The sequence below is a fragment of the Onychostoma macrolepis genome, chromosome 10 (genome assembly GCF_012432095.1).
Source record: "Onychostoma macrolepis isolate SWU-2019 chromosome 10, ASM1243209v1, whole genome shotgun sequence".
NCBI classification, from domain to species: Eukaryota; Metazoa; Chordata; class Actinopteri; order Cypriniformes; family Cyprinidae; genus Onychostoma; species Onychostoma macrolepis.
This window is the reverse complement of record NC_081164.1, coordinates 24735991-24761811: the sequence shown is the minus strand read 5'-3', so window position 1 is coordinate 24761811 and position 25821 is coordinate 24735991. Positions and strand designations below refer to the sequence as shown.

Sequence of the window (25821 nt, the reverse complement as noted above, 5' to 3'; positions counted from 1 at the left end):
CTATAGTCAACAAGCCTTATGATGAGTATTTCTTTTGCTAATAATGATTGTGATGGCAAAATCTAAAATTGATTTGGAAAAGACTGGGAAAATCATGGAAAAGTCATGAAAATTCATGCAGTTTAACGGATCAGAAAATGTTTCCTGCATCACTTTTTATATGTATATATATAATTAAGGTGTTGGATTTTGGGTGTGACGCGCTCAGTTCAGATGCCATCCAGACCTGCGTTAGTCAAACTTTTCCATGTGAGCTATGTTTCCTCGCAAAATCATTTATCACCACAAACCAATTCAAGCCTTTCCTCCAAAACTGACCTGGATTGTTGGTTCTTTCTGAATGTTTTACAGATTGTACAGTATTGATCTGACAAACCTGTGATGTGAAAAGTTCACCAGAGAGTCATTGAGCTCAAGAACCACTTACATCCAAATATGATTCTTTGCTTAAATAACCTTTATTTTGCAGGTTACATTCATTTAGTCAGTTTAATTAATGTTATATAAATCAACTAACTTTATCTAATGTGTGTGTTTAATTCCAGCCGTGTTGTCCATGTGTTTTCTGGTACACCACCAGACAAGCTTTGCTTAAAAGGCTACATGATCCCCGGCACATCCTGAAATTAACAGGCTTACGGGACCATAAATCTCATTTATTTTCCCTGTGACCTGATTTCTTCTAGCGCTTTGAAAAGCTCTCCGTAGCCCTTATAGACAGGATCCTGTGGGAATTACTGCAGTTTAACCTTTCTTTTCTTGTTTTACTGCTGAGGAAGCGTTTCTGACATGCTAACTTTGTCACAATGTAGTAACCATTTTGTCTTCATATCATCAGCCTAACTTAGTTCTGACTTCAGGGCATTTATGTCACATATTCCCAACAGGATGTACTGTACATCAGTGTCAGATTCACCTTGAAAGTGACCTTTTATTAGCATGCTGTAGATGTGACGCTGAAAACATATGGCATGTGGCTGATTATAAAGGAGCTTTTTTTTGACAGAAGCAGGGTGAACTATGTGCAGCGTTTAGTCTTGACCCTGTTTCAAGGAGCCTGTGGTGGGATGGGGTCGCTGTAATCAGGCAGCAGTCAGACTTTACTCCAGTGTCATGACTTATACTAGCTCCTGCTTTGTATTTAACCTTCACCTTCTGCTGACGGTTGTTCCTTCACTTTGTAATTTTAGAGAGAAGCCGACCGAAGAGGCCAAAGCTGAGACGAGCAAAACGTCAAACGTCAAACCGAAACCAGCAAGCGCTGCTGCGAACCTTGATCCGGACGACCTGTTCGATGATATATGACCCTGTTTGGGGCCTAATGAGCACCGTTTATGATAAGCATGACTTTTGTACTGTTTTTAAACTGTAGGAGTAATAAAATTGTACGTTTTAAAAGTATTTTTATAGTAAAGCTGAATTGGCTAAACAATAAAAGTTTAAAAAAGAACACTATACTTTTTAATGGCAAGTGGAGCAAAATTATGAATTAGTCCATTTTAACTCTGTAAGGTGTGAATAAATGTAATAAATGTGAATAAAGATGTGATTTTTTCATTCAAAATGGATTTTAATCCCAAACTGTTTTTGCATGTTTTTTTTTTTATTGTTCACCATTTTTGTTATGGATATCTTTGCTGGGGAAAAACGCATCTGATCTTTTGGTCTTAGCTGGTCTCACAGATTCCTCAGGCTGGCCTGCTGGTTTTAGTGAGGACTGGGCTTTTTTCAGCTGGCTAGACCATCTAAGACCAGCAAACCAGTCTATGATGGGTTTTGAGAATATCATAGTGACTGAGGTGAGTGAACTCTCTCAAAAACTATTATTATATGTGGAATGTTTATGAGCTCATATTATTGATAAACAATATATTTGTACTAAAAAATTCATTTGTCATAGTAAACTGTAAGAAACATTTTTTCAAATTTGATTAACAACATTCAACTTTAAACGTAACCACATATATGGTGGGAAAAAAGCAAAAAGCTTTCTAGATAATATTGCATATATTGTGTAATATAATATATTGTTTTGAAAGAAATGCTTTTATTCAGCAAGGATTGAATTTAGGAAGAATTTAAATTGATGAAAAATCAGAGAAAAGATGTTTATGATGTTACAAAAGATTTGTATTTCAAATAAATGCTGTTCTTTTGAACTTTGTTCATCAGAGAATCCTCAAAAAAGTCTGTCAAGGTTTCCACAAAAATATTAATCAGCACAACTGTTTTCAACATTCATAAATGTTTCTACAGCTGCAAATCTGCATATTAGAATGATTCACGTGACACTGAAGACTGGAGGAATGATGCTGAACATTCAGCGCTGCATCACAGGAATCAATTTCATTTTAAAATATATTCAAATGGAAAACGTTATTTTAAATTTTAGTAAAATTTCAAAATATTCATGTATTTTTGGCCCAACAAAAGCGGCATTGATGCACACATTAAAAAAAAATCTTACCCACCTTAAACTTTTCAACAGCAAGGAATGAATTTCAACCTTGTACCTTAATTTTGATTTGTAACCTCACACATGGCAATAGCTAAATCGAATCAATGGTGCAGGTTTTTTCTAGAGGAGGTAACGGTGCTGTCTCTCCCCCGTGTGGAAAGCTCAGGCATGCTCTTATAAGTGGAGTCGGGCAGTTCACAAGAGTAATTTGGTCACTTTCACACCCCTTAATAACCCAGCAACTCCATCAACACCTTCTCTGTCTGATTATCGGTGCTCCGTCAGACCGCGCGGTGAGATACAGATGCGCTTTTACGCACGACTCCGCGTAATACAGAGAGCTGCTCGATGGTCAGGACTGCGAATGTTCAGTGCATATAATCTGTAAAATGAATCCTCATTTCATTTGCAAAGGTGAATCGAAGCCTGTCACTTATTTGAGCTCTCACAGGTAGGCTACGTGCAGTTCGACACTGAATCGGATTTTACGCGGACATTTTTCAAGATTGTGCGCAATGCATTCATAATAAAGTTAGTAAGAGAAACAACCAACTCGTTTGTTTTTAATTACTTATAACCCAGCCTACATGTTCAAGCTAGTTGATCAGTGATTTAAGGTCCAGTTTGCACCAAGAACATCCCCGTTCCTCTTCAGCAGGATGGATCAGATTCATTTTGGGTGGGCACTTTCTGCCCCTCCTCTGGAAACTGACGAAATCATGGGTGGACATGGAATTTGAACTTGCTGCCGGCTCATGTCTCCAGTCTTTTCGTGGGCACCAGGGAAAGAAAGAGCACTGAAGTCTGCAGCTCACTATTGGAGCATCAGAGATATTTGCGCTTTTCTGTGAAGGATTGCGTTTTTGGAGAATCAGGAATAGCCAAGACTGCCTACAGGAAAAAGTAAGTTCTATCCTATTCTATAAACAATTATGTCCTAATTGATAAGTGATGAATATTACTATTATTTCACATTAATAAATCATTTGCTGCGGTTAATGTCCATTGCATCTTAATTTGACCATGTTCTGCTCTCCGTCTTTTGATATTGGAGCAGATTTACCTCGGTGCATCTCTTTGTTTCTCATTTGATTGTGTTGTCTGTCACCCTGAAGCTTTGTTTGCGTTTGGCATTTTCTCAGGAGCTCCACTGATCATTATCTCATCACTATCACTGAAACACCGGCTCTGCTTTAATGCTGATAACTGAGAATGCGATCTTTGGATTGATTTCAGACACGCTTTTCGTTTGGTCTGGCGTGATGATCGCGCGCGGTGATGTTAATTGTTGCGTGAAGGTGCTTTATATATCGCTCTTTAGTGTTTGATAGTGTGTACTATATAGGGCGTGTGTGACTGTCACCAAATGATCTTTGTGTTTCCGAGGAATGAGTGAAGTGGGACTGTCCATGTTAAGATGGAACATGTACATCCTCTTTAACCGCTAATTATGAATGAAGCTTTCATAAACACGCTCCGTATCTGATGGCAAAGCCATATATTGCATTGATAAAGGGAGACAGGAAAGCAAACAGACAGTGGGTGTCTAAAGACCCAGTTGGACCTGGAACAAAGACATAGACGGACATTAAACACCAGCAGTTTGACAACCAACCCACGTTTAGGAGTAAACTGTAGCTGCAAATGCAAAACGAACTAAACTCATGACTGGCTTTTACCAAATGAAAAGCTTTTATTGATTTATTTACAGAACTGAGATGTTGTTGGACGCTAAGCACATCCTCTGGTTGGTCTGTGCCTGCAGCGCTGCTGTAACCAAAGATGGTGAGTTTTGGAGTGTTTTAGGGCGTTTTTTTTTCTTTATTCTCATTAAAATTATAAACTTCTTTCTTTTACATTCATTTAGTCTGTGCAAACCTTTAAAACTAGGTAAACGCTATAGGGATGCAGCGATGTTAATAAGCCATCGTTTTAATTTGATGGAAGATATTCAAATTATCACCGATAATCACTTATATGGCATGACTCATGACCGATAACAGTTAAATGGCAGATATTCAAATTTTATACTATTTTCAACTTATATGATCAAAGTGAATTTAGGCATAGACATTATCTATGATATGAAAAATATTAATTTTATTTACATTTATGCATTTAATGCTTTTATCCAAAGCAGAGAAACAAATATGCTAACAATTTGTCAAAGAATCAACAATTGATTAAATATATAAATATGTATTGAGTACTAAAAAAAAAAAAAAAAATCAATATTATTTATTATAATAGTTGTAAATAATATAATTAAATATGTTCTAATATTAGCCTAAATATATGTATTTTTAATTTGTTAAAGCTTAGATTTATTGGTGTTATTAAAGTATTAGTGTTTTTACAGATTGAGTAAATGCTACATAATGACAAAAGTAACTGAACTTAAAATTAAGAGATATGAGCATGTACATTATGTAAAATCAACTAATACAATGATATATATTAAAAAAAGATATGAAACTGATATGTCATGCTTCCCTTGTAATCATTGTAAACCAACTACCAATCGCTCAGCACTTCCTGTGTGTCGTGTGCTAAACGACTACTTCCTGTCTGCTAAAGTGTTATTTTGATTTCACTGATGTATATTTATATATTTTGAAAATATTTACATGTTTATGTTTAATATATAAACATAACATATTTTTATGAGATATATACATGCATGTGTGTGTATTTATATATACATAATGTATGTTGTTTATATTTATTATGTAAACAAACTTTTATTTTGGATGCGATTAATCACGATTAATCGTTTTCATTCTGTTTTAGGATTAGTTTATAGTTATTTTAGTACTTTATTTAAGCTAGATGAATGTTTTCATTTTTGTTTAGTTAAGTTTTATTTTTTTAGTTAATACTTATTTAATTTCAAATAATGTTTATATATTTATATAGTTTTAGTTAATGATAATAGCCCTGTATGAGAGATGAACTGCAAAGTTTTTGGTTTATGAAACTGTTATGTTTCTTTTAATATCGTAATTAAGCAGTATGGTTAAAATATTCAGTCTCAATGGAAGCAGAACATTTGAGTGTTGTTTCAAAGTTTCCAGCAGATGATATTCTGACGTTCCTCTCCTCCATCTGCTTCTTGTTTGCAGACTCCGCTCGTAGGATGAGGGTGGAGAGGAGTTCTCCGGTGAGGGGCTCACTGGCGGAGCAGGTGGTCCTGCCCTGCTATTTCTCCATCCTCCCGCCTCCTACCGGCAGCTCCAACACCTCCACCACGGCCACGGCCTCCAGCACCCACCAGGACCATCTCCGCCTCAAGTGGACTAAACTCGTGGGCGATGAGGAAATCACAGTGATTGTGACCCAGAATGGGTTCCTCAAGATGGGGCCGGAGTTTAAAGGCAGGGTATCGGTTCCCAGCCACCCTGAGGACGAGGGCGACGCGTCTCTGACCATAGAGAGGCTCAGGGCCAGTGATGCAGGCGCTTACCGCTGCGAGGTCATGCACGGCATTGAAGACACTCAAGAGTCCGTCTCCCTGGACGTCAGCGGTCAGTCATTCTCTATGCAAATTATAAAAGCAATACATGTTCCTGGTCGAACTGTCAAACTCATATGATCCTCCAACCGACAGTCCATTTTGTTACAGAACAACTATTTTTAAGGAGTTCCTTCTGGAGCTAAAATTGGTTTAAAAAGGCTATATATAAAAAAATAATCACATTGTTTGTTAAATGTATAAATACAGTGTACTGAGTATTAAAAATATCATAAATAATATATAATATTAAAATAATGTTTGAGTTATTAATGTGAAATATTAATTTTGAGATTTACTAAAGATTAGATTTATTTTATATGCTTATATATATATATATATATATATAATTGCCATTATATTTTTAGATTTATAGATGTTATTAAATTATTAGTGTTATTAAAAAAATAAAGCTAATCTAAATGTAAAAATAGCAAAACAAAATAAGCATGTTAAATTAAATATTTGAATTGTAATATCAGAATGAAATATTCATTAATACTTATCATATATTCTAATATAATAATATTATTTCAATGTTTTATTTGTTAAGTGAGCTCACTTTTATGATCCATTTAAATCTGGCCCTACATTTGTCTCACATTTCACCCAGAAATATAATATATAGTTGTTTGTAATATATGGTGTTTTTAAATATTAGACTACAAAGGTAGTTTATATTTAAAAATCGAGGTAATGAGCATGTAAAATTTTATATTTTGACTATAATGATATTATAATTATATATTAATTAATACTTATTAAATACTTTAATTAAATGTTAATTAATAATAATATTATTTTAAGATTTTAACTTTTAGTGGGGCTAGTTTTCATGATCCGGTTAAATCCAGGCCTAGATTTTTCATATTATTAAAGTAAAATGGGTTGCAATTAATGCATGATATGAAAATATGAATACTATTTCTATTTCTTAAATAATATATTAATTTATATTAAATGTTCACTTTGATATTTGCAAATTATTAGATTGATAATTTTAGACATATAAAGTTATATTTTTAGCTTTATCGTTGTTATTAAATTATTATTGTTTTTTTAAGGATTAGACTACAATGGTGATCAAAACTTAAAAATAGGGGAAATGAGCATGCAACATTATTTTTTTTCTTTACCATAATATATACTATATATATTTTCTCAAGTTTCATGCGGAAATATGTCACGTTGCAAAGTAAAATGCTGTTTCTTTAACTTCCTTCAGCAGGATTCTCATTGGTAAAGTTGTTCAGCAATGGCTCTCAGATGTGCTGCACTTTTTTACTCTCGTAAGCACATGTGATGATGTAATTAGTCATCGCTAGCCAAAATGGAACAGCGTTCCTGTCAGGAGACAAGGGGAGAAAGATTATTTTGCTTTAGAGTCTGGAAAAATCACTTTCAGAGTCTGGATTTCCCTCAAATCTTGACAAGGCCCTATTGTGCTTCTAAGTAATAGAAAGGCAGGAATGATTTGTGTTTTAATCAATACAAGAAAATGTTAAAGCTTTTTTTGTTTGTTTGTTTCCTTGAATGACTGCATTATGAACGAATGTCTGAAAAATCATTCAAGAAACAGTTTTCTTGCAAGACCATGCAACGATTGAAAGTATACTGTGTATTCGAATATACTCTTAGGAATGTTTATACACAACACTCAAACATTATACATGCAAGAAATGAACTTGTATTAAACCTGAAACATTCATCCAACAGAAAACGTGAAAGAAACTGTGCTAAAGATCTTATAGGTGACAAACAGCACTGTATTTGTTTACGGCATTGTGTTGTGCAGTAAAACCTGAGCACATCTGGCTCAGGTGAGACGGTGCTGTTGGAGTGTTTGTAGGCCTGTAGAGAGCAGAGTGCCTTCCTGCCAAATACACTCAATACCCTCTTTTAGGGCCTGGGCAGTGCTGATTGCCAGTCAAGGGTAGCGCCTACCCAAAAAACACACCGCCATCCCTCTGAGGAAAGAGCATTCAGAACCTGGCCCGTCAGCCAGCAGCTCTGCTAATGTACCCAAAAAAAGACTAGAAAAGCCCATAAAAGGGCAAATAACAGAGTCAGACTGCATGACCTGTTCTGAGCCTTATTAGTAGTGTTTGCTAAAGCAACAATCACTATACTGTTACTCATTTGTGTTACAGTATTAAATTCAACATGTAACTATGATTTCAACAGCAGCTATGAAACTCAACTTACTCAAACAGTGAACAGATACCTGTGATTTGGGAACCTGCAGAAGTGCTTGTTTTTTTTTTTTGCTGCTGTTAAATTTATTTCGGACTTTATTTTTGCCCCCTGGCATGGCTCCAGCACGGATTAATCTAATGTTTTGAGGTCACCGCACCGGTGTTGATATTTACTGTACTTCGCAATCACAGATTCTAGCCTACGTCTTGGAATATATGACCCAAATAAGAATTTTCACCGTATATTGCCATCTGAACAAGTAAGTAACAAGTCTGCCACATTTGTTCTGACCAACTGAGGAAAAAAGCATTACCATAAATCGCGCTACCGATGGTGATTAAATCTAACGATCGTTTAGCTCATATCACATCAAACCATGCAAATTATTATTATTGTTATACTTTGTTCAAATTATTAATGTTAACAACATCAGCATTGCGTGACAATGAGTATAGTGTGTTTTAGCGTGTAGATTTCAATTTCTGTACAGTCTAATCTCTAATTGTCATACCATTCGAATTTCATATTAAGAAATTCTTTTAACCCAAAAAGCAAACTATGCTCCCTTCGAACTGGTTTTCTTTAAAATACAAAACTTGTGTAATCCCAGGCTATCTGTAATCAGAAGCACATTTAAAACTGGAATATAATTTAATTTCATTCACATGTGTTTCATAAACACATAATCTGGATTACAATCCGCCATCAAAACGATACATTTAATTATTCCAGCTGCTGTGAGAAAAGGCTATAATCGGACCGCCACCTGCAGGATCTTCTTTTTTTTAAATTATTATTATTTTTTAATATACATACAAAATAAAGATACAGACTATAACAACATACAACAAGCTGTGTACAAAAACAACAACAACAACAAAAATAAAAAAATTCACATTTATGTATAGGTTGGGAGTGTTGAGTATTATGGGTTTTGAGGGTATTAATTACTTGAAGTATTTTCTCCTTCCCTCCTCCTCCCCCTCACTCTCCCTCATCCCAATGATAATAATAATAATAATAATATTGAGAATATTTCCCATTGACAAGGATAGCCACATACAGACCCTGGGGGGAGACAGGGCCCCGATCTGAAACACACCTCTATCCAACGTCCAACACACGAAACAGGCACACCTGCCTTAGGATTCAGGATTCTTTCCTTTCCATCCCCCTTCCCATTTCCCTCTGTCCTCCTTCCTCCCCTCCTAATTCCTCCTTTTTCCTTTTTCCTCATACTTCCTCCTTTTCCAGTCCTCCAACCATCCCGTGGTGGCAATGGGAAGTGACAATGGTTTGGACTGTATTGTGTTATAAATATGAGGATCTCTTTGTCAGCATAGGCTGGTTTATGCCAGGCGTGGCACTCCGAATTACTTAAGGGAGGTGGAGGGGTTATGGGGTTATGGGGGGGAGGGTGTTCAGAATCCAGCGAGGAAGGATTTTAATAATACTAAAAATATATATATATATATATATATATATATATATTTCCTTCCAGGCAGGCGTATCTCACCAAAGGCTGTGGGGACGAGGACCCTCATGACGGTCAGCCAGCATAGGGCAACCCCCATAGGAAAATTCACTGTCATCACCCGTAAACCTTAAAATGTAGTATCTTTTTTTTTTTTTTCTTAACCCTTTCTTTCCTTCCTTCACCTTTCGCGACAGAGGAAGAGAGAAGTAGGGAAGAAGGAGAAAAAAGAAAACACTAGAGGACCTGCAGGATCCTCACGTGCGACAGCCTAGTAGCCGAGACAACTTCTTTATGTTTACAGACGTGACGTAATGACGCAGTGCCATGCTCGAATTTCCTACGAAAACCTACCCGTACCACTCAAATTAGAAAACATTATTATAAGCTAAGCGTTGTGAATCGGGGTAAAGTAAGGCGATAGTTTTGAACACTGGCTGGTTATGTACTTGCTCAAATATTGATTTCGGATCATTTTTAACCAAATAAAGTTACGGACTGCAGCTTTAATTTTATTTTTCATTTACAAACCTTCTTCTAAAAGTTATGTGCATAAATTTATCCATTTTTTTAGTAATTAGTAGGGCTGTCAGTTTAACGTGTTAACTTAATTAATTAGTTAAAATAACGCGATTAAAATATTTCAATGCATTTAACGCACTGGCCCCACCCCCAGACCTGTACATCATCTTACATTTCATACTTATGAGTTTTTGTCTCATATTTATATCATACGATAAGCGATATCACACGAGTGCTGTTTTTGTCACGAAGAACACACAGAGTGCAAATGTGACTTTATACAACAGTTCAGTAAATAAGATGTTATTATTGTGCCATATTTTAAACACAATATTGTGTGTTTTTGTTTAATTTTGCCAACGAAAATATTACCTAAAAAGCCACAGCAGAATTGTTGTGCGTCTCCGAGCAAAACAGCAGTGTTTATTTTCTGAATGAATCCGCACTTTGAACGAATCATGTGAACCAATGATTCAGCAGCCCATTCATAAAGAGAGCTGTTTACTGAATTCCTGAATGAATCGGCTGTTTGAACGAATCAACTCATAAAGACATTTACCGCCGGTTTACTGCTGGTAGTTTTAGTTTCTACTTTAGAGTATCATTTCATTTATTAAAAAATAAATAAATAAATAAATAAACATTAAAGGGATAGTTCGCCAAAAATAAATAAATAATTAAATAAATTCTGTCATCATTTACTCACCCTCATGTTATTTCAAACCTGAATGACTCACTTTCTTTGGTACAACATAAAAGAAGGTATTTTGAATAGCCTACTGTTGGTAACTAAACTGGGGCAAATTAGTTTTTAATTAATCGCAGCACCCTGTAATTAATTAGAAATTAGATTAAAAATTGTAATTGACTGACAGTCCTAGTAATTAATTAGTTTTATATATTTTATTTTATATATATATATATATATATATATTGTGTGTGTGTGTGTGTGTGTGTATATATATATATATATATATATATATATATATATATATATATATATATATATATACATAAAATTACAAAAACTAAATTAACAATAAATATTATATTTTATTATATCTCTTATTTTATTTTTTCTGTCTTTTTGTTGTTTTATTTTATTTTGTTTCATGATTTAGCTGTTAGACAGCACAGTAAAATTGTCTTAGAAATTATATTATATTTTAATTTAATTTTATTTTATTTTATTTTATTTTATATTTTATTTTATTTTATTTTATTTTATTTTATTATTTTATTTTATTTTATTTTATTTTATTTTATTTTATTTTATTTTATTTTATTTTATTTTATTTTATTTTATTTTATTTTATTTTATTATTTTATTTTATTAATTTGCATGCTTTATCCTTCTTGAAAATGTTGCATCCATAAATTCATTCTTTTTTATTCATGCACATGCAGATGGATGTCTTTGGCCATTGCACTGCATCATGCACCATTTTTTTTCCCTTTCTTTCTTTTCGAGCAATCTGCCATAATCATAGTGTTTTCAAGATATTTAGTCTGGTTCAAAATATTTCAGCTTTTAAAATTTTGAAGACACTGTTATGTCAGATAATTGCCTTGTGTAAGTTCAGAGCACCATTTAGGGATACTGTACAGTAAAATAGTTCAAATAAGTGTATAAAGAGTGGAGTGATGAAGCCAGTTTTGCTATTTTGATACTGTGTAATGCTGTGAGAGCGATTACTATTCAGATCATGTTCAGTATTTGACACGACAGGTTCCTAAATAGCTGAACAATACAATGATTCTTCATTTTTTCCAGACAACAGCTTGTTGTTGTGGCTGAAACTTTCAGTGTTCAGTACAAAAGCGGCCCTCTTGCCCATTTGATCCCATTTGTTATTAGATGAAGTTAAATATGCATATCAAGTGACCATATGACCACCTGACTGGAGGGAAAATCAAATTGTTGAATAAATACATTACCATTCAAAAGTCTGCAGTCAGGAGGACTTTTTAATGTTTTTGAAAGATGCCTCTTAAGCTCACCAAGGCTGCTCTTATTTGTCAAAAAAAAAAATGCAGTAAAAACAATTAAATTGTGAAATATTATTACAATTTAAAATTCTGTTTCCCATTTAAATATATTTTAAATTATAATTTATTCCTGTTATGCAAAGCTGAATTTTCAGCGTCATTACTCCAGATCCTTCAGTAATCATTCTAATATGTATTTTTATTATTATCAACACTGAAAATATAAATTGTGTTGCTTCATGTTTTCGTGGAAACAGTGATGCATTTTTTTTCAGGATTCTTTGATGAACAGAACAGAAGAACAGTGTTTATTTGAAATCGAAAGCTTTTGACATTATAAATATATTTAGTGTCACTTTAGATCAATTAAATGCATCCTTACTGAAAAAAAGTATTAATTTCTTTCTAAAACCCCAAATTTTTTAATTGTAGATGGTGGTCTTGCTTGTGTTTCACAAACAAAAACATCAAAATTGCTGTGTAAGATTCAATCAAATGAGTTTAATTCGGTTCATGAGTTTGATTTCTGTTTCGTCACAGGTGTTGTGTTTCATTACCGCTCCAGCACCAGTCGTTACACGCTAGATTTCGAGCGTGCCAAGCAGGCCTGCATTGATGTGGACGCCACCATCGCCACCGCCGAGCAGCTTCATTCAGCCTACGAGGACGGATTTGACCAGTGCGACGCCGGATGGCTGGCCGACCAAACCGTCAGGTGATTTCTCCAGCTCCAGACTTAAAGCTATGAAATCATGCTATCTAGATTTGAATATTACTGATATGAGAAGCGCATCTGGGGTTGTTCTCCACAGATACCCCATAACGAGGCCGCGTGAAGGCTGTCAAGGCGATATGACTCTGAAGCCAGGAGTCAGGTCATACGGATTCAGAAATTCCTCTGAAACGTATGATGTGTACTGCTATGTAGGGAAACTGCAGGGTAAGTTTAGAAATCAGCGGGTTTCTCCTCACTTGAAACACACGAGAGACTCACGCTGTGTTCATGTTGTGTCAGAATTACTGTAATTATGAAATGACAGTTTGGAAAGTCTGCTCTGGGCTGTTCACGTCCTCACACGGAAATCACTTGTTTCTATGGCAACGTTGAAATAGTTTTTTTTTTTATTGCAGTAATGAGAATTCGAAGGGAAAATGTCTCAATGTGAAAAATCTTAATGATGTACATATATTACATTTATTATTTATTGATTGATTTATTTTTTTTTTTTTAATCAATCAATCCATGTTTGACTTTATTGGTGAGTGGTAATTTACTATATTCTCTTGAAAAAAGGTATGTCTTCATTAAAAAAAAATAAATAAATCCTAAAAATGATTGGGTTAATCTCATGGAAATAGTTATGAAATTATAATATAAAATTATATTTTCAAAAAGAAACATATAACAAATATTACTATAATGTATAAATACTTGTATTGTTTTTTTATTACATTTTTCACTATAAAAAATACAAATATAATTTTTTCATTACAGTAATGAGAATCTGGAAGGGAAATTTGACATGAAAACAAAAATCATAAATGTCCGCAAATATTTATTTATTTTAAAGAATTTTTAATTAAATAAATAGAAATAGATCCATGTGTGGCTTTATTGGTGATTTATAAAAATCGAATTTAATCGCATCAGTAATTTACTTCTATATTGTTTTGCAAATCCTAAAATTTACTGGGTCACCCCGACATTGAAAGAAAAAAAAAGAAATTATATTTTACAAAAGAAAATATAACAAATATTACCAAAATGTGTGTGTGCGTGTATGTATATATATGTATGTATGTGTATAATGTTTTTAAATAAATAAATAATAATTGGTTATATTTAAAGTATGCAGAAGTGCATTCTGGGATTGCCTTATTTGTTATGAATGTGCACTGGACAAAAGGTGATGTGTTATTGTGTGTGTGATCTCAGGTGAGGTGCTTTTTACTGCTGCTGATGCTAAGATGACTCTAGCTGAGGCCAGAGAGGAGTGCGAGAGACAGGATGCGGTTTTAGCGTCTCCGGGTCACCTGCATGCAGCCTGGAGGGCCGGCATGGACCGCTGTGACTTCGCCTGGCTGTCTGACGGCAGCGCCCGCTACCCCATCTCTGTACCCAGACAGCAGTGCGGCAGAGGACAGCTGGGCGTGAGGACTATGTACCGCTTCCCCAACCAGACCGGATTTCCCTTACCGAGCGAGAAGCTGGGAGCTTTCTGTTTCAAAGGTATGTCTTCAAGAAACGATCATGACTAAAATGATCAATGACAATAAGCAAATTTTTATATTTTCATATATATATATATATAAAGAAGCATAATTAGGACTATTCAGTATTTAGTACTACCAAAATGTTATACTACCAAAATGTATTATTTAAATATATATGAAGAGTTCATTTGCAAAAACAGATAACTATTAATCAATTAATTTTAATCAAACCGCAGTTGGGTTATTTTGATTAGGTTAAGAAATAACTAAAAAATACAGCTAACTAACACAGTAAAACACAATAAAAACATGATTTTTGAAAATGAAAAAAAAACAGTTGCAAATAAACTCTTCATAAAGATCATTACCCACAATCATTTTTATTTATTTATTTATTTAATTTTCATTGCAGTAAGGAGCATTTGGAGGGAAAATGACAAAAAAAGCTAAACTTTTCAAAACTATTAAATCTTAAAATCTGGTCCTAAAAAAATAAATGTATAAACAAACAAACAAATCTAAATAAATAAATAATCGTTTATGGAAGTATCTTTTGATTTCGAGATGAAATATAACAGACATGTTCTTTGACAGGTCTGGTGAGATTCACACCACTCTGTTAGTGCATGTTCCTCATGATGTTGTTTTGTAGATAGGGAGGCGTCTGTTTTGCTGTGATATCATAACAGCTGTGACTCCGAGCGGACCTTTCCTCTCTCTCGGCTAGCTGGGTGGAAGCAGAATCATTCGTTCTCTCCAGGGCGTCCTCAGATTTCATCTGTTAAACCTCTGTCCTATGTCTAGCTCAAATATGTGCTTTAAAACAGCAAACTAACTGACCTGCGTTCAGGTCAATTCCTCTGCCCAGAACGACTTCGACCTTTGAACCCCGTAACTGTCCTGCTGGGGGTTGTTTGTGCAACCTCCCCGTCTGTGCAACTTCAGTCGTCACTCGAGAGGGAAAATGGAAACAGGCCACACAAAAGCAGCGTTTAACATGCATTTAATCCGATTTTACATCAGGTATCTCTTTTTCGCCCCCTACCTCCAGGGATTTTGTGGCTTTCCTGTTAGCCGCGGCTTGTTTCATGTAACCAGTCTTGAAGCACTTCTCTTAAATGGGCTTCTACCGCAGAGTACCGCAAAACAAACAAAAGCACTCTGGGTAGGCCAAAAAAGAGCACGGAAGGCAAGAGCGCCCCACTATAATATATAAACAAGCGCCAGTGGGGGGATGTGGCTTCCTCTTGTGCTGTTTCAAGATCACTGGGGTTTTATAAGGGAAAAAGATGCCTGATGTTTTACATCAGAGGCACTGCATAGAAAAGAGGACACGTCCCTAACGTCTAACAGCTGGCCTTGTGTGTCCACACACTGAGCCAGAGACAAAGAAGCACTGATACCCTTGTCATTAGCAAAAGTGGGAGGCTTTTGTCATCATTCAATCATTTACTCACCCTTATGTTTTTATCTTCTTGAATCCTTATGTCGTGTTGTCATAGTATTGGGGTATTTTATATTCTCTTAGCCTGGTCATGACGTGTGCAGACTTACACACTGTAAAAAAAAAAAAAGTTGAGCAAACTTGAAAGTTTAAGGCAACCAGCTTCAGCAGATTTTTGAGTTTTCTCAACTTTTTGTTGTATAAACAACAAGTTGAGAAAACTCCAAAATCTGCTGAAGCTGGTTGCCTTAAACTTTTTAAGTTTGCTCAACTTTTTATTTATTTTATTAAATTTTTTTACAGTGCCGTAAAAAATCAAAAGTTGAGAGAACTTCAAACATTTAAGGCAACCAGCTTCAGCAGATTTTTGAGTTTTCTCAACTTGTCCTTTTAAGTTTATACAACTAAATGTTGCGAAAACTCAAAAATCTCCAAAAATAAGTTGAGAAAACTCAAAAATCTGCTGAAGCTGGTTGCCTTAAACTTTTAAGTTTGCTCAATTTTTTATTTTTTTGTACAGTGCAGAAAGATGAAGAGACTGAAGGAAGCAGAAATGGATGTGGGCTTTTGTCTGCCCACAAAACTCTGCATAACTTTAGCATTATGCATCTGAAATGCTGCTGATGTAAAAACGGATTAAAAAGAACATAAATTATCAAATGCAGTAAATGCCGAAAGAACAACAATTGGTGGTTAGTACTGAAAAGCGTCTTGTCACATAAGTCAGACCAAACTGTCAGTGAAATGCTTCTAAGAACATGCAATAGATAGAAATCTGTTTTTTTTCCCAATAGGTTGTACATTCAACATATTGAACAGACATTGTTTAAAAGTTTGACAATTTTGTAATGTTTTTGAAAAAAGTATTTTATGCTAACCAAGGCTGCATTTAATTAAAATATTATTACCATTTCAAATTACTTTTTTCTATTTAAATATATTTTTTAATGTAATTTATTTCTGTCATGACAAACCTGAATTTTCAGCATCATTACTCCAGTTTTCAGTGTCACGTGATCCTTCAGAAACCATTCTAATATGCAGATTTGCTGAAACAATTCTTATTATTATCAATCCTGCTTAATTTTTGCAGAAACCGTGATGCATATTTTTCAGGATTCTCTGAATAGAAAGTTTCAAAGAACTGCATTTATTTAAAATAGAATCTCTTGTCACTTTTGATCTCCTTGCTGAATAGAAGTATCAATTTATTTAAAAAATAAAAAGACAGTAGTGTACAGTATCTCTCCCAGCCTCTTTTTTTATTAGTGAAAAATGAAATATTGCATCTAGCCTGGTCTTATAAGGACCTCGTGTCACATTGTGTCACTGTCATTAAAGGAAAAGAAGACACACCACATTCTAAGACATTTTGAAATCCATGTATATTTGTAAATTCGGACAAAAAATAGAGGCCTTTTCACTTGTCCTTTCAGACTTTTGGACCCCCGCTCTATTCCCCTGCATGCAGCCAGATGGGTGACTGCCATACATGTCATCATGAATGATTTTACCGTGGTGTTGAAACGTCTTGCTAAGCATGAAACTCTTACCGTCTGAGTCAAACCTTTGGAAGCCTGCCAACACGTCATAAGCACTGCAGCTATATGTGTATGAACAGACAAGAGTGAACATTATAGTGTCGTTAACTTGGCCATTTCGAGTTTTTATATAGGTCCATGAAAGTGTATCAGAATATCTACTAGCATGCATGTAGACAGCAGCGTTAGGGTTTGATTTATTGATTGTGAGAGTGAGATGACGTTGGCACTTACATTATGAAACATTCCAAGTGCACTTATTCAAGACTATTTACCTACTGGTCGGAGTCAAAATATGTGGTTAGGCAACCTAGCCAAAAATGTTCTCGAAAGGAAGCTAAAGTTTCAAAATAAATATAAACTGTCAGATTCTACCCTGTTATGGTGTGTCATTTTCCCAAAATAACTCATTACCAGCCAAAAAAATCCCTAAATACTTAGACGATTCTGCTGTTATTTTGTAGAAATATCTTGACTTTGCTGCCAGCAATTACACTTACTTGGTCAATATTAATAAACTGAGGGCTGTCTTATTTGGGATAAAACTGCAAAAGTATTCTACAGTGCTCACCTTAATAACACCTCATAAAAGTTTCATCTATCACAATTTAATGCATAGAGACATACAGGTGCTGGTCATATAATTAGAATATCATCAAAAAGTTTATTTATTTCACTAATTCCATTCAAAAAGTGAAACTTGTATATTATATTCATTCATTACACACAGACTGATATATTTCAAATGTTTATTTCTTTTAATTTTGCTGATTAGAGCTTACAGCTCATGAAGGTCAAAAATCAGTATCTCAAAATATTAGAATATTACTTAAGACCAATACAAAGAAAGGATTTTTAGAAATCTTGGCCAAGTATGAAAATGAAAAGTATAAGCATGTACAGCACTCAATACTTAGTTGGGGCTCCTTTTGCCTGAATTACTGCAGCAATGCGGCGTGGCATGGATTCGATCAGTCTGTGGCACTGCTCAGGTGTTATGAGAGCCCAGGTTGCTCTGATAGTGGCCTTCAGCACTTCTGCATTGTTGGGTCTGGTGTCTCTCATCTTCCTCTTGACAATATCCCATAGATTCTCTATGGGGTTCAGGTCAGGCGAGTTTGCTGGCCAATCAAGCACAGTAACACTATGGTCATTGAAACAGCTTTTGGTACCTTTGGCAGTGTGGGCAGATGCCAAGTCCTGCTGGAAAATGAAATCAGCATCTCCATAAAGCTTGTCAACAGAAGGAAGCATGAAGTGCTCTAAAATTTCCTGGTAGATGGCTGCGTTGACTGTGGACTTCAGAAAACACAGTGGACCAACACCAGCAGATGACATGGCAGCCCAAACCATCACTGACTGTGGAAACTTCACACTGGACTTCAAGCAACATGGATTCTGTGCCTCTCCACTCTTCCTTCAGACTCTGGGACCTTGATTTCCAAATGAAATGTAAAATTTACTTTCATCTGAAAAGAGGACTTTGGACCACTGAGCAACAGTCCAGTTCTTTTTCTCCACAGCCCAGTTAAGATGCTTCTGACGTTGTCTCTGGTTCAGAAGTGGCTTGGTAGCCCTTTTCCTGAAGACGTCTGAGCGTGGTGACTCTTGATGCACTGACTCCAGCTTCAGTTCTCTCCTTGTGAAGCTCCCCAAGTGTTTGAATCGGCTTTGCTTGACTTTATTCTCAAGCTTGCGGTCATCCCTGTTGCTTGTGCACCTTTTCCTACCCAAATTCTTCCTTCCAGTCAACTTTGCATTTAATATGCTTTGATACAGCACTCTGTAAACAGCCACACCTTTCAGTAATGACCTTCTGTGACTTACCCTCTTTGTGGAGGGTGTCAATGTTCGTCTTCTGGATCATTGCCAAGTCAGCAGTCTTCCCCATTATTGTGGTTTCAAAGAACAAGAGATACCCAGAATTTATACTGTAGGGATGGTCATTTATTCAAACTCAAATGTAAATATTCTAATATTTTGAGATACTGATTTTTGACTTTCATGAGCTGTAAGCTCTAATCATCAAAATTAAAAGAAATAAACATTTGAAATATATCAGTCTGTGTGCAATGAATGAATATAATATACAAGTTTCACTTTTTGAATGGAATTAGTGAAATAAATCAACTTTTTGATGATATTCTAATTATATGACCAGCACCTGTATCGGTTGACAGTATGGCACTTTCAAAATTTCTGTTTATTTGGGCAGTCTAACTTGTCAGCTGTTGTCAGTAAATTGTATAAATATGGGTCAGACAAGCTAAACAATTGAAGCCATTCACAATTGAAAACCATTATTTTGTAATTCAGTCTGGTGCCACTAGGGGCACCAAAGCTACACACTTTGCCTTGAAAAGTATTTGCAAAATGTTTGGTCAAAATTAAATTTTTCCTTTTCTCTCTGTCCTCAGGATGGGATCCCACAACTGTACCCACAGCTGGACCCACAACACCTCAAGTTCTCTTAGACAGCCATCTAATCTCTTCCCTTAAAGCAGACTCCTCTATGCCAGCCCATGGCACCACAGAAGAGCCACCATCCATGTTCTCTGCAAGCATGGCTCCACGCAACAGAGGCGCTCCTGAAGCGTATCCCTCTGCTGAAGTCACTGCTGTTGTACCAACTGAAGCTGAGAGAATTTTGGATATGGAAACCACAACCACATTTATTGACTCTGACAGCTCCTTGGACATAGACAAAGATAGCTCCTTGGTGCAAGGGGTACCCCATCGTGTAGATAATTCCTTTCCTCTCCAGCAACCCTCAGTCCCTACCACACCTGAAATGCCCCATTATTCAGATTCCTTCTTCTCTATCCAGCTTCCCCGCCAGCCCACCGCAGCGAACATGCATCTTGCGTTGGATACTCCGCATGGGGGAAACAGTGATGCGGAGGGTAGCAGCACTGGTGGCATGGATACTCCTGAAAGTGTGATTCTTTCTTCACATGTGTTTACTACAGACTTGCAAGGAGATCCAGACAAGCCAAAGATTGTGTACAAAGAGAATGAAACCACAGCAAATGTGACCGAAGGAAGTCTGGACTTGCACAGCCAACAGATTGATGCCAAGAAGGACGATGACTTTCCACTGGGCATCAACGTGTTCATATACAACATTACGCAGAGAAATCAATCAGGTAGGTCAGATGGAAGTTCAGAAAATTTCGTCTATGCAAACAAATTTCATATAGAAGCTAATTTTACCAGTGCAAGCAGTTGTATACAAGTATACAATACATTGACTTCTTGAACCGGTTTTGCTTGTCCTTTTGTATTTTGGTGTGGCAGTGTTTTTCTGTGATTGTTGCATGTCCAAAGCAGCATGTTGTAAATGAGTGACTTGGTTTAGGAAACACTGAGATGCAAAATGAATGTAGATCTTGGCTAAAGAGAGGCCACATTTGGCTCTATCGAGACGCCTACTGCTGTCTTGCAAACAAAAGATTTGGACTTGGTCCTTTGATTTCATGCAATTGCTTTAATATTTGGTTTGTGCCAAATCTTTACCTCATCCAGAAGTATAGCTAAACTAGTGGTGCTGCCTATATGCATAAAGAAGAGAAGAGAAACAGACCTTACATGCCTTCCCATGACCTTAATTGACTTCCCGTGTTGCTGGAAAGAGTGTTGACTGAGGTTGATAAACATCTGTAAATAGACTGCAGCCAGTGTTCCTGTCTTGTAGGTCCTGTGGGTCGACATTAATCAGCTGACCCATTTATACTGTGTGATACTGTTAAAGGGGCACCTACTCTAGCAAATTATCAGGGAGAGACAGGGAGAGGTTTTGTCTCAAAGCCACAGACAAATGCCTCCCGGGTCAAATGGCAAAGCCCCTTAAAACAATCAGCGAGGTAATCACTGCAAGCTAATTACTTTTCCTTACCTCGTCCAGTCTGCAGATCATGTTACCACGTGTGGCTGCTAGTGAATCCACCAAAGAAAAAATAATATTTTGTTATGTATGTTATTGAGGATGTAGTAAAATTTCTGGCTATATTTCACACATTTTAACTGCGTAATGTAACAGTTGCTGGAATGACTTTGTTTAATTTTGAGCTGTTTGAAAATGAAAAGGGTCTTGTAATTTTGCAGTATAGTGGCTTTAGGGTCTCACAGGGACATATCACCTAATAGAATTAATAATAAGCTTTTCTCTGTATATAAGTAGGGCCATTACTTATGTAGAAACAATCAGTAATATCTTGACTGCCAAAATCATAACTGACGTGAGCGTTTTATTTGCCTCAAGTGAGACTCTAGCCATTAAGTGGAATATACATGCAGTGCTAGTGTCTAAGATGTCTATAAAGTAGTAGATTATCTTTAATAAGATTTTAGCTTACTCAGTATAAACTAACTCACTTAGGTGTGTGTAATGTTTTTTCATTTTTTGTTTGCAGTTGATGCTGTTGATACTAAAGCAGTTGATGCTATTCTAAAATTCCTTGGAGAACCAGGGATTTCTACTCCACTTATAACGGCTGGTGAAAGTGAGCCACCTTTAGGCAGTGGAGACCTTATAGGTGAAACATCAGCCTCTGTCACCATCACCCCAAAAGTGAGTTTCATTAACGGAAAGCACGAGTTGACTCTGAAACCGGACACTGACAAAACTCTGGAGGCTAGAGGAGACCAGTTTGACACTGCTATCCCAACAACAGAAAAAACCATCCCCGATGATGAGATGCTTACTATGTATGATAGCCATACAGAGGATGCTGAAGACACCATATCTTCCCCTGAAACAGATGAATCTGGCTCAACAACCAGAAGCCCAATTGAGCCTAATTTCTCAACAAAGAGCTTGGAAAGAATAACCATGACAGAGCTGCCCACATATTCAACCAAATCTCCAAGCCAGGAAATGACCCCACAAGCCATATCATTTAGCATGCACGAAGAAGGTTCGGGGATGCGCACAACAGATGATGAAGAGGAACTGACCACCTTGGAAGGTTCTGCGGATGACACACTGGCAGCAACTAATGACCCATATGTGGTGGCTACCGACGAGACTGAAATAGCTGAAACAGAGAAGACTACACCGGCATTTGGAGTGGACTACAATACCAAAGGACCAATTGTTACAACTGCGGAATCCAACACTGTAGAAATAAAGAGAACAGAAAACAAAGAAATAAAACCAGAAACAGAAGATTTTGAGGGCTCAACCTCCACTGAAGACGAGGGCTCGGGACAAGATATATATGCAGCAGAAGAATCAAAACACACAACTTTATCTCCATCTTTCACTGTTTCATCTCATAGCTTTACAAGTTCCTTAACAAGTACTCATGCCAAAGAGCCAAGACAACCTGTTAGTTTGGCTTTGCCCAGTACAGAGCCTACGATTCGGGTGGTTTCAACTTTTCAAACAGAGGCAATACCTGAAGAAAGCACTCCTTATATTACACACTCTCAAAAAGACCAAGACGCAAGTACAACTAAGAGTCCTTTATTGGTGCCTGAGATTGAAAAAGATGTAAGTACAATCTTCATCATCTCTGAGGACATAAGCTCTGGTGATCAGCCAACTGAAGCATTCTCAAAACAACCTTTCTCCGCAACTACTGTTCCATCCCTTCTCATTCAGCAAACTGAAGAAATCAGCGTTGGTGCATATGATGACGCAGCTAAAGTATTTGAAGGTTCTGCAGAAGACACAACACCATTGATTTTCACTAGTGTCCAAACCCAAACAAAATTCACAACCCAAAGTTCAGAAACCACCATTCTGCCCACAGATAGCCTTAGAGCAGTAATGTCTTCCTCCCAAGAAACTGTTCTAATCCAAAAAACACTTTCAGAAGAGACAACCACCTCAGTCCAGTCATCAGGGACTTCAGGCTCCCAAGAAACTGATCTAATCCAAGGATCACCTTCAGAGGAGACAACCACCTCAGTCCAGTCATCAGGGACTTCAGGCTCCCAAGAAACTGATCTAATCCAAGGATCACCTTCAGAAGAGACAACCACCTCAGTCCAGTCATCAGGGACTTCAGGCTCCCAAGAAACCGATCTAATCCAAGGATCACCTTCAGAAGAGACAACCACCTCAGTCCAGTCATCAGGGACTTCAGGCTCCCAAGAAACCGATCTAATCCAAGGATCACCTTCAGAAGAGACAACCACCTCAGTCCAGTCATCAGGGACTTCAGGCTCCCAAGAAACCGATCTAATCCAAGGATCACCTTCAGAAGAGACAACCACCTCAGTCCAGTCATCAGGGACTTCAAGCTCCCAAGAAACTGATCTAAGCCAAGGATCACCTTCAGAAGAGACAACCACCTCAGTGCAATCATCAGAGACTTCAGACTCCCAAGAAACTGATCTAATCCAAGGATCACCTCCAGAAGAGACAATCACCTCAGTCCAGTCATTAGGGACTTCAGGCTCCCAAGAAACCGATCTAATCCAAGGATCACCTTCAGAAGAGACAACCACCTCAGCCCAGTCATCAGGGACTTCAGGCTCCCAAGAAACCGATCTAATCCAAGGATCACCTTCAGAAGAGACCACCACCTCAGTGCAATCATCAAAGACTTCAGGCTCCCAAGAAACTGATCTAATCCAAGGATCACCTTCAGAAGAGACAACCACCTCAGTGCAATCATCAGAGACTTCAGAGGAGATAATACAAGAAATATCACTTTCTACATTAGGATTCCCAACGGAGAAGCCTCTCACCTCATTTACCCAAGTTTCCAGTTATCCCACCACCAGTGTTGCTACAGTGTTGGATAGGGCAACTACTTCTGCTACAGAAGAGGTTTTCACCACCCCCAAAGCCACAAGTACTGTGGCATTTGAAGAGAATGATGTAGATTATGAAGATGTGGCGGTTCAACCACCATCCAGGGAAGAGTTCACCACAAGAAAACCAGAAGTCTGGACAGATTCCAGCTACACTGTTGAGAGCCACATGGAGGATTTGCAAGGTACAGTTCCACATAATATTTTGAGATGGTCCTCACTGCAGAACACAAGATCCAGGGGGTGTGGTTGGATCTAGATCCAACTCCTCCCACCTTACATTTACCTAAACCTACCCATCTCCACCCCCTGATCCCGAAACTCACCCATCCCCATCCCCACCCCTAAACCTACCAATCTCCACCCCCTGGATGTGGATCCAACCCCGCGCCCTGGATCTTTTGTTCTGCAGTAAGGGGCTACTGAATATTTTTGTAACTCACATTGTATATTACTTATCTTGTGCAGTGCTGTATTGGTAAATTCGTTCCTTTCTTGATGTTTACAAAATAATTGAATTGCTCTGCTTTGTAGTCCACTTATCCATAATGGAGACTCGTCGATCCACTAATGGATGTTACTTTGTTATTTTAGGTCTCACACTTTGCTCTGTCAGCGTGTGTGAAAATGGTGGAACTTGCTATTCTAAAGGAAAAGGAAACATATGTGTCTGCATGCCTGGATACAGTGGGGAACATTGTGAAAATGGTTTGAAGCCTTTAATATTTGCAGTTTTATTCACTTTTGATTAACATGTCTAGAGTTTCTAAGTAAAGTAAGACATTTTCATATTGTAATTCCTCCAGAAGTTGACGAATGCCAGTCAAACCCTTGTCGCAATGGAGGAACATGCATTGATGGGTTAAACACTTTCAGTTGTGTCTGTCTGCCCAGCTATTCAGGAGCCCTCTGTGAGCAAGGTATGAAATCAACACTAACATGATGCTATACAGTTGCTTTAATTGGGTTTGTATATGAAACTAATTGGGCAACTAATTGTGGACTGTTGCATGATAGCAAGTTGCAAAGCGATTTTATCACGTCACTTTCATGCCAAGGCATAAATGCCTATTGTATCTTCTGGTTTATTTTTGAAATGTTGCAATGATTGCATATTTTAAACATTTATCTGCCTGATTGCCTGATAGAGTTCCATTGAAGTGGAAGAAAATATAACTCTGAAATTATTGGTAGGAGATGTTGGATGGAATATGTTATGACTTAGAGTGCTAGTTTCTAAATAGTGAGCTATGGCTGTTTAATAAATCCACTGAAGCAAATTGTATACATTATAGCGGTTAGTCCAAACAGTTAGAATGGGCAAACCAAACCACAAAGTTCACCACATCTGGCAGGCTTCATCCTCCAGAGGGTGTGCGGTATGGTGTCCAGAGGAATGAAAGCATATTTGTGCCAACAATAGGGTTCAAAGAAAAGATCACGGAGTCAGCGACAGTACTGCCTCTTCCCTTACACACACCACACTTCTCACAAATGCTGAGCAATTCGATGAGCCGTTGCAGAGCCAACTGACTTACTTGGCATGTTCCCAGGAACATTAGTGTGACTACGTAAACGATGAGTACATTTTCCTTTAGTCGCCTCGTCATACTTATCCAGGCATGACTTGAGTAGGTCCCACATTTAGGTTGTGACTTTTAGAAGACTTCGGAAACTAATTAAAGCCAGCCTGAAATGACGTTTGCA

General features: G+C 36.9%; 2 protein-coding genes across 2 annotated transcripts in view; both read left to right on the top strand.

Moving 5' to 3' along the window:
- The window catches only part of xrcc4 (X-ray repair complementing defective repair in Chinese hamster cells 4), a 45012-nt gene extending 43519 nt beyond the window's left edge, over positions 1-1493 (top strand). The window contains exon 9 of the mRNA XM_058788494.1: positions 1191-1493. Within this exon, the coding sequence (XP_058644477.1) occupies positions 1191-1305 (115 nt within the window). The 3' untranslated portion in view covers positions 1306-1493. The remainder of the gene's footprint in view (positions 1-1190) is intronic.
- A 292-nt stretch (positions 1494-1785) lies between these two features.
- vcanb (versican b) overlaps positions 1786-25821 on the top strand; it is a 32143-nt gene continuing 8107 nt past the window's right edge. The window contains exons 1-10 of the mRNA XM_058788490.1: positions 1786-3361; positions 4170-4243; positions 5581-5982; positions 12691-12865; positions 12963-13090; positions 14087-14380; positions 19767-20495; positions 21762-24299; positions 24709-24822; positions 24921-25034. Coding sequence (XP_058644473.1) covers positions 4177-4243; positions 5581-5982; positions 12691-12865; positions 12963-13090; positions 14087-14380; positions 19767-20495; positions 21762-24299; positions 24709-24822; positions 24921-25034 — 4561 coding nt within the window. The 5' untranslated portion in view covers positions 1786-3361; positions 4170-4176. The remainder of the gene's footprint in view (positions 3362-4169; positions 4244-5580; positions 5983-12690; positions 12866-12962; positions 13091-14086; positions 14381-19766; positions 20496-21761; positions 24300-24708; positions 24823-24920; positions 25035-25821) is intronic.